Below are 10,156 nucleotides of genomic sequence, written 5' to 3'. Positions count from 1 at the left end.
ATGAAGGAAAACCTGGTGGCTATTGAAGAGAACTTTGCCACACTTGATCAGAGAATGAAGAAGCTCTCTAAATAGATGGCAGAGTTTGGATCAGTCCACAAGAGCGTAGAACATGGACAATTAAGAGATGGCTAGAGCACCGATGGGAGGGTTTGGGGTTAATGCTGTCCTTTCTGGCCATCCCTCTCTTGCTCTCAACTTCCGCGTCAGCCTTTTTTTCACTAAGTGGAATGTTAGAAAGTTGACTGGATGGAATAACAGAAAGGAGACCAAATTTTCTTCACATGTCCACCCTTATTTCCTCCTCCACCTTGCATTAAAGTGACACTGGTTGAAAACATCTTTGTCCACCCTGATGGCAGTCCCCTTTTAAACTTACCGAAGTTTAGACTGGAATGTTTTTAATGATTATTGGTATAAGATGATAGTTTCTTCCATTCCTTGTCAAGATTCATCACAATTACTGAATTTATATTCTAAACTGGTCCATTCAAATGTATAAAAGCAATGTTGGGTTGCAGAATGACAAAAAAAAGTAAAAAATAAAATCAACATGTTTTCCTTCATTGTTGTAGCGCGAGCAAATTAGGGCAAAAGTCAGGGTCATGTCACAGAAGGAAAGCTTGTAAATATGCCTGTGTATTGTAATGTTTGTTCATGCTCAGTTATTTGTAACTATTGTTATGACTGAGACCAGACACCATAGACAAACTTTTAATCTGCTTTGTCATTGCCTACAACTGTACTGTTCATTTGTGGTCACTGAAGCTGATCAATAAATTAAAATGTAATGTGGCTCTTTTTATTTCTTCTTGTAAGGATCACCCTTTTTTTACACTTAATGCATTATAGTAATTGCCTCAAATTTTGCAGCTTATTACATGTGTAAAACATGTGTGGGATTAAATTTAAATGATATAGAATGAATATTTTGTTAAATAAATATACTTATTTAAACATCTTTCTAAGCGCTGTGAAGTTTGACTAAGAGCTTTCTGTCATTGTCTTAATTATTTATGACCACTGGGTGGCAGCACAGCATTTTTTGACAAAGTTAAACCCACAATAGAAATTGTTTCAACATACAGTTGAACAAATTAATAAAAACCCATGAGAGCAAATAATTTAACCACTTTCACATTTTTATGTCCAAATAAATTCTCATAAGGACATACAAATTTGTCAATTTTAGTACAACTCAGTTGGTTTTAAAGCTTTTGTTTTTTGTTTTGAAACTCTTCTTAAATTTACAAAGTTTACTGTGGGCAGTACAATGCAGAAAATATTGAAATAAGCATTTTAAAAGCTATAACGCTCAATATGTGCTAAGCTGTGAGCTGTTGAGTCCATTTTCTGCTGTCCACAAACAAGCCAATGTGACAAAACTGACCCATTCCTTTAGATTCAAAGTTCTGTCATGTGCCCTCTTTCTCAGCAAAGCAAATATACTGCATTTATATGTAACTAAACACTGCTGCCTGTCACAGTAAATTCAGAGGAAGCACTCTCTGTTTTTTGAGGTCAATCTCAAATCCGTCTGGCATTAGCAGGTTCATGAAAAACACTGAAAGAAAAAAAATGCTGCATGTTGGCAGTCAGGTGATGGTATTAGTGGCAAAAGCCAACAGAAAACAGCAGGTTAAGGATCAGGTTCTCTGGGTGAGTCATCCAGACACATCAGCAATGAGGGTTAAGTAATGACAAGCTGCTTTGAGTGGATTAATAGTTCGATGGGATGCACGTGGTTCCAAAAGAAACACACATAAGTCTGGCTTGTGAAAATGTCTAATCTGAGCATTTTAGTGTAATTGGAAAGTAAATTAGAAGTAAATCAAGATAACCTTAGAAAGACTGGGAAAGTTCTGAATCTGGACTCCATTGGCCTGTTCAGACAAGTCATATCAAGTGTAACCGATGGAATTGGATCCAGAGTCCAACTTAGAGGGGAATTCCCCAGATGAACACAGTGATATATCATGCACTGTATATCATATTTTACTGCATTTGTCCTGCTATTTTTGGTGTTGAAAATTGGGCCAGCCCAGCCCTATGTGTTACATTTGAACACATTTACAAAGCAAGAGGACAGCTTACCGTGTTTTTCAGTGTAGACCATGAATAATATAACAGACATCCCTTTCATATGTACACACAAAAAAGTCTTAGGACAATTATTCTTGAATCAAAAGGTGAAATACTATGTACGTGAAGAACTACTTCATTTCTTTTCAGAAAAAAGGAAATATTTCAGTCTTTGGGCAGCATGGAGCAGATGAGAACAGAAGAGGTGATTAGGAGCACAGATGGCTCTACAATCTCAGTTTCTGGAGCTGATACGGGGAAATCTAAGAGGGAAAAATGATGGCATAACCTGGGGTGTATTTTTAAATGTCAATATACCTATGTGTTTAAATAGGCTTTTAAGTTGAATGATCTACAGGGCTTTTACTTTTTATACCACCTTTATTTTACATTTTATCTCTGACATAAGAAAATTTCAACACCAATTGTTGTTTCCAGAGACATTCATTTAAAAAATAGCTTTATTTGATAAACATCATAAAATTAAATAAATGCTAAGACATGTTTTAGGCGCACGGTAAAGCTTGGAATAAAAAATAAATAAATAAATCCTTTTTATCAAATCCAGAATACAATTTAAGTTTAAATCTACACATAAATTTTCATTTTCTGAAAAAAATAAAATAAATATGTTTTGTTTTTTGTTTTTTTTTACAGTAATGCTGGAAATAAAATAAAGGAAAGAAAAAAAAAAACAAGAGACAAATAACAGCTAATATCATAAATCAAATACAAGCCACATAGAAGAGAGACTGCACAAAGCCGTTCTCCGTCAATTTTCCTAGATTTTCCTGAATGGGTCTGGACAGGTGAGGAGCCTGTTGTGAAGCAGAAAAGGGGCAGTGGAGGTGGGAGGACGTAAGCAGAGCGAAAAGAGGGTGAATCGCCCACAGTCGTGGGGCAGAATGAGGGTTGTAGCGAATGAAAAGAGGGAAGACAAGAAGACGGAGTAAAGATTTGTGAGGCTCAGAGGTAAACAGGGTTTAAAAGACTAACAGGATTGCCTGTAAAGTCATCCCAAAGCTCCAAATGCTGGAATCTCAAGTAGATGTGATGTTCAGCTCTTAATTCTGGATAAAATGTGACTGAGGGGATGAGTTGAGAAAATGAACCTAAAATCATTTTAAACTTTATGGGCCACTTAACATAAATACTGGAAGTCTTATAAAGAGGCGATCAGAAAGTTTATTGATGGCCGTCATCACACAGATGTGCTGCATTTGCCTCTGCTTAGGCGTTGGCAGAGGAGGTAAATGTAGAAACAAAAGACTTAAATATAAAGCAGTTATAGTAAAATCTGTGGAAAAAAGACTCAATACCCCTTTTTTTTTTTTCTTTTTTAAAAAGACATAATTTTAAAATGTGGGGGTCCTTTCTGCTGGCTGTCAGGGGACACAGAAAAACACACAATGACAAAGGGCAAGCCAGGATACAGAAAAGAGAGAGAGAAAAAAAAAAGGGATTTACTGTATCACCAATACTCAGTAACAGCTGTATCACTTGGTCTCAGTTCAGAGAGACGAAGGATTCCGACAGCTGGTGTGTGTGTGTGTGCGTGTGTTTGTGTTGTGAGGAACTGGGTGTGGAGCCTTGACCAAGGGCACAGGACAGAAAGAGGGGAGCGTGGTGCTGTGGCTGGAAATTCCCCAGACGCTTTCTGCTTGTTAAAGCAAAGAAATCGATACTCAAGATTTAATTTTTTTCAGACCTTTGCTACCAACATCAACTCCCACCACTGACACTTTTTCTTCTTTACTGCTAATCATTGCTTCCATTTCATTTAGAACAAGTGTGGCAGCACGACAAAGACCAGTGGTATCTTCTCTTCTCAGTCTTTATCTATGTAAAACCAGTTTGCTTAATTTGTGCTGTACTGTTATGTACATATGAACACCAAATACTCATGTTATGTCTGATAAAATTCTATGGCCAGCTTAGGAATGGCTCTTGTTTATTTGTTTCAAATCAGATTATATGACAGTACAGTGACAGGTGGATCAGTGTAAACAGTGACTTTGGGAAAACATATTTAGAGAAACAGGCCAAACGAAATACACTGTTTGGTGACTAACATTTCCAGATCAACCGGTGTGAACTAAATCTCATCCCAATGCTGATCCACATGGAAGCTTACAGTTTGGAGCTCTTGTTTACACTCTGTTAGTTCAGAGCATTAATAATATAAAAGTAGAAAAAGAACAACATAGAAAGTGAATTTTATATTTTCCCCACAACTTAGGTTTCTGTCTTTAATGTTGTTTTTAATAGTTTTTATATGTATATAAAGCCTACATGTAAAAATATGTAAGTGGTCAGTTAAAAAGAAGGCTGGAAATGCAAAGCTGAAATAAAGGCTACCTAAAATGTGAGCTTGTAAACAGTGTTTTATAATGACTACAACGCAGACGATGGGACTGACAAAATAAACAGACGGCCGGGTGGAGAGGGAGGGGTGCAGAGAAAGTATGCTGAACTACTCGGCAACAGCCACTCAAGTCGTGACGTGATCGCGGTGCTTCCTGCAGCGCTTTAACCCGGGTCCTAGAGACAGTATTTGAGCTTTCTATTCGCTACTTGACGCTGTTGCTATGGGGCTGCGCATGTTGGGCCGTGCACGTTGCACGGTGCGTGGAAAAACAGTTGGTGTGTGCTGAGTTTGGGATTAGGGCAGAAAGTGTCAGGAGCGGGTTGAAGATCCCCCATCAAAAGTGTAACATGATGAAATCTGATTTTTTATTCTGTCACTTATTTTATTTATTTATTTTTGTCGCCGCTGTTGTTTACCCCCGAACTATATAACTATTATAGAGGAAATGTAGCCTCTGGTGAGTCTGATATGATGACCTTGTTGAACTTTGTTGTTTATAGCTTACATGTTTAGAGGATACATGACTTTTATGATTTGTGTGGCGTAATTTTGGACTTTTGTCAGTTTTGTTGTCACAAAGCTGCAGTCTTCACATAAAACTTCTGAAAAGCTCATTTATCGCAACAATATTATATTTTGCTTACTGATCTTCAAACAAGTTATACAGACAGCTGTTTGTGTCTGGGTGTGCCCCAAATGACCTGGTTTTATTTATTATTGTCAGTCATATAATTCCCTGCAAAGTGTGACTACACTTATTATTGGTAAATATATATATATACATAATAAAATGGAAAGGCACCTCATGAATCTGGTGTTTATAAACATCTTTGTAGAAATATTGCTTTGTTGTAGACTAATGTGTCATTTGAGAAAAACTTTACTAATTCAACCAATTGTGGGGTTTTTGTTTGGGGAAAAAACACATAACCTGAACCGAAAAGCTAACAGCACTATTAGGGAGATAAATATAGGATAAAAGTTACTGTCACTGGGTAAAAAAGGAATTCTTCATAGTTTCATCATCAACAGCTGAAAATACAGACGGACTTGAAAAAGAGGGACAGTCTGCTGCTGGCTCACGCCCAGCTCCGCCGGCTCGCGCCACTGGTCTGGGCGTGTTTTGATATCTCGCGCAGTTCCAACAGAGCGCGCGGTATGAAATGTCTGAGACCACTGTACATGTGTTCCCAGAGTCTATGGCGTTTCATAAATACAGGAGAAAAAACATGCCTTCACAGAGACACAGCTGTCTAACGTCGAAGTAAAGGGGGCGTGTGGCTGATTTATTTCCTGAATGTTATGCGGTGAAGCCTTTCAACCACAAACTTTAATCAAAAGTCAGGAGAAAACAAGGGTAAATGCAAAACAATTCATACACACGATATGAGCAAGTAAGCGATACACTGATTGGGCAGATAACACTTTAAAAAACAAACATACAAGCAAACAAAATACGTGCCAAAAACGGTCCATAAAAAATCGATTAAGCCTTTGTGTTCCGGAAACAAACAATTCTTCGACATTAGATATCCATGCATATATGTATATTTTTAGATTTTTGTGAGAGCCAACAGTGTTTAATAAAACATGTTCTGATTCTGCTGGTGTTATCCCCAGCTAGAAATTGGTTGCCAAGCATTGCATCATTCCTTTCATGTGACTCCCATACGCCCCAAATTCGTCCTGGCCGTCTTATGACTGCATCACAATTGCAGCTCGCACAAACTATACAGTCTATAGTGAACAACCATCTCTGACCACTGCAGAGCCCGCCTGAAAAGTCTTTTCTAGTCACCCTATTGCATGTCGTCAAGGAGAAGATCTTAGTTCCGATATTCTGATTGGATGGTTACAGCGTCAGTTTTACTCTTTCTGGCTAGGTTGTTACGAAAATACTTTCCCATGCATAGTTCGGTTGGCGTCTCCTCCAATATAAACACCGCCGGGAGTTTCCGTAAAATCACATTCAGCCGTCAAGACTGAACAATGGTTAACATGAGCTATCACCAATTTTCACAAAAATCTTTACATACCAATTCAAGACAGTCGAGAAGGCGAACGAATAAAAGAAAGAGGGTAAGTTCATATTCTTTTAATGATTTCGACTGGGAGTTTCTCGATGTTTTTTGGTGTTTCTGGGAGTAATTAGTTGAAGTGAAGTAGAGCCTTGTATCTTGGAAAAAACAGAATGAGCATGTTTTGGCATATATCCCAGTGCCATTTTTAGATGAACAGTTGCCCAAATCAATCACAATTTCCACCGAGTTGTTTTTATATGTTGTCTGCTTTGCTTGTTATGTTGTCATGCTCAAACACGGACTTCTTGCTAGAAAGTTATTTGCGCTGCTTCCCGAGACAAACAAATACAGTTTGTTTTTGTGCACCTACATTATTTATTTATTTTTTTTACGTAATCAGACATGAACAAGTAGTCTTGGTGAGTTTATTGTCAGCTCATTGTTTTGGCTTATTTAATTTGATCAATCCATTTGCGACTACGTTTCTCAGTGAAAGAAACGCATGTGAATTTTTTTTTAATTTTTTTGTCCTTCCCCTTAACCCACTCCTTTCTTTTCCTTTTGTTTCACCCAATCCTCATGCTGGATTTTTATTTCCATGACGTAATTGTCTTGGTTTACAGCTGAAAATGTATTTTAACTAAAAACAGGAAAAAGATTAACGGGTTGAAAACTACCCTCTTTTGTTAGATTGTATTTTAATAATTGGTATTATTATTAACAGTCTTTTTTATAATTGTGGTGCTCACAAGCGAAGTTTATTAGTTAAAAGAAAAAAAAACCAAAACCTACTCTTGATTACTTTATATTGATGTCAGGCACTCAAACCAATGCCAGTGATTCAACATTAGGATGGGTTTTTTTTCTTAATATTTGCTATGTAAAGGGAGACTCCCAAATCCCCAATTAGATTAAATATGTCAGCTTCACGCGCTCGAGCTCTTCTGATGCTTTTGTTGAGACATCTGTAAACTGTAACTAAAGGCTGACCTGACTGTAAGACCTGGAGAGATCAATTTAGTCGTCTAATGTAACCACTTGTTTTATCGACCTGGACATGTTTTTAGAGCCGTAAAAAGCAGGGGGCGCAGGAGGCAACATTTTACATCTTTGTTTACAATAATTATGTTTTTTGAAAATTGATTGTTTTCATCGCCTTTGTTGATAATTACAATGAAAGAAAATTTCAAATTTATTTGTTTTTACAATATCATTTTTTCCCCTTAAATCTGAAATGAAGACGTTTTATGTCATGTACCTTTTGTTCCCAGTCCCAGCTTGCTCTGTATTTCTGCACATCATCATTTTCATTCTGAAATCTCAGCAAATTTCAGCCTTTTCAAGCTGTAGAAGATAAAGTTTTTCATACTAACGTATTCTATTTCTCTCCTTTTCAGATTAATTGGGAAAAGCTATCTCCAACAAATTGTCAGACCTGATTAACAGAGACTTTTTCAGGTAAATTGGCCTTCTTGTATTTTACTGCATCCTGCATGTTTTGTCCAGTTTAGATTTTGATGTTAATTCTTTTTCCTCACTGCTAAGCCCTTGTCATTTTTATGCACATTTGAACGATCTGTTTAACAAGTTTTTTGTTGTAGTACAGTCTAATCCTCACTTAGTGTCACTGTTATTCCATGTCACAAATAAGTGGATCACTCAGTGTGCTTTATTTTGTTCCATCTTGCTTTTTTATGGCGTAAATAATTACATTACTTACATTTGTGTCACCATCCTTCACACTTAATTATCCATTCTTTTTAATAAAAACAAATACAGAAGAGTAATTACTGTAATGGAGTAGGTGGTGATATTAGATGTCAGTCATCTAATGTGCAGCTGCTTTGTGCCGTTTCATGTAGACCTTCTTTCTTGATCCCTCTGGGTCTGACAGCTGTCCCCCTCCTTTCACAGGTCCAGTGTGAACTTTGTGGCCGAGTATCTGTGTGTTGCGACTGATTGGCGAGATGACTGCCGAGTGGCTACACCTGCCCCCGCCGTACCCCCCTGGTGTGGGGCCGTTGTATGGTGCAGAGTTGGAGGCGTGGTATGAAGACTTGCAGGATATTCTTGGCTCTGACACAGGAGGGGCAAAACTGGCACGTGCCCCCACATGTACTGAGGTCAGTAGTTTGATGGAACAAATCTATTTCCCACCCATGAGTGTAAGTGTTTTATTGTGTATAGTTTCACTTTCTTTAGTCCATTTTTCTCTCAATTTTCTTTTTTTTTTTTTCCTTTTTAATTTTTGGGTAGAAACTTATTTCTATGAAGTGATAATAAATGTTTGTTATATAATGTTCTACAATGCTTTGATATATTTGACATGTATTGACATTTCTACTTTGTTTTGTAGAAGGAGCCAGAGTTTCTGGATGTTCTGGAGAGTTGTTCTCTGACATGGTTGACTGATGGAAACCAGACATGGGCTGAAGGGGTCCAGAGGACAACGGAGGAGATCCACACCACCCAGCCTCTCCATCACACCTCATCATCCTCTTCTTCTTCATCGTCCTCTTCCTGCATGAGTCCAGCAGTGGCAGATGAGCAGAAGGTGGAGGCTGAGAATGGGAGAGGTGGAGATAACTCGACAGGAGGCGGCAGTGACTTGCTGCCTCCGGAGTTTTTTGAATTGCTGAGTGAAGGAGGAGTGGGAATGGTGGATCCAAGTGGAGCAGTGATTAGCAGTGGTTATTATTATCACCACCATCAACACCACAATGCTAATGATGTCCATCCTGCATCTCCCTCTGCCAGCGAGGAGGAATTGCCCTGCGTTCCGGATTCTCCGTCCTGCTCCTCTTCAGCTTCTCAGTCACCATCTCAAAATTGCTCTCCTCCCTCTTCACCCGTCTCTTCTCCCTCCGTCTACCCATCCTCCCGACTGGGAAAGCGCAAGAGGACCACCAGCGAGAGGGCCAATAGTGCCTTGTCCTCCTTTTCTTCTTCCACACAGCGCTCATCCTTCTCGTCTACCAAAAAGAGTCGCAAAGAAAGAGAGCAGGAGAACGAGAGGAAAGTGCAAGAGCTGACTGAGCAGAATGAGCGTTTGAAAGCTGAAATTGAAAGGCTGGGAGAGGAGGTACAGAGGACACGAAGAGCTCTGATTGAGAGGCTGGTCAATACTAGGAAATGAGGGGAAACAGAAGAGGAATAAAAGATGACAGGTCCTAAAGAAGTAGAATAAGCAGTGGTGGGGAAAGGTAATGTGGGCAGGTATTGCCTCATTGATGAAGAATGGAAACCAAAGAAATTTCATAAGTAAGAAGGTTTTTTTTTTTTTTTTGGAAGAGATGTTTGCAAAGATGGCATGGAGAGGGAAAGTGATGAAAGTCAAGACTTGAAAGGGTACAGAGAGAAGAAGCTGCAACAGCATTGCGGCAAATGAGAAGGCACAGCATGTATGATGGAGGACAGAAACTCAGTGCAAATTAGGCAGTCGATTTCATGAATGTCATTTTAAGGAATGCATTAGTTTACATCAGGCAAGACAGAATATCAGTTCCAAGCATTTAATTTTATGTCTGACAGGAGTTTGTTAGATGGAATATTTCATTGTCATCTATTTCCACCATTCTGCAATAAATTACTCCTACTTTAAGGGCTGCAATCTGGCTAGCAGAGATTATTTGCCCCAATTTGTGGAGAGTTTAGGAGCTCAGGAAAAGTTTGAAAGTGCCCAGTG

At 38.5% G+C, this 10,156-nt stretch overlaps 2 protein-coding genes across 2 annotated transcripts in view; both read left to right on the top strand.

Moving 5' to 3' along the window:
• dctn2 (dynactin 2 (p50)) overlaps positions 1–795 on the top strand; it is a 19,130-nt gene extending 18,335 nt beyond the window's left edge. The window contains exon 14 of the mRNA XM_079243025.1: positions 1–795. This exon is cut by the window's left edge and continues 12 nt beyond it. Within this exon, the coding sequence (XP_079099151.1) occupies positions 1–75 (75 nt within the window). The 3' untranslated portion in view covers positions 76–795.
• A 5,628-nt stretch (positions 796–6,423) lies between these two features.
• On the top strand, positions 6,424–9,607 carry ddit3 (DNA-damage-inducible transcript 3; the record flags this gene model as incomplete). The annotated part of the gene is made up of 4 exons (XM_079242316.1): positions 6,424–6,529; positions 7,869–7,929; positions 8,386–8,594; positions 8,828–9,607. Exons 3-4 carry the CDS (start codon positions 8,439–8,441, stop codon positions 9,605–9,607), a joined length of 936 nt encoding a protein of 311 aa, XP_079098442.1. The 5' UTR covers positions 6,424–6,529; positions 7,869–7,929; positions 8,386–8,438.
• Positions 9,608–10,156: the final 549 nt, after the last annotated feature.

Source organism: Telmatherina bonti (assembly GCF_933228915.1).
Source record: "Telmatherina bonti genome assembly, chromosome: 6".
Classification (NCBI taxonomy): domain Eukaryota; kingdom Metazoa; phylum Chordata; class Actinopteri; order Atheriniformes; family Telmatherinidae; genus Telmatherina; species Telmatherina bonti.
This window is presented reverse-complemented; position numbering and strand designations above follow the sequence as displayed.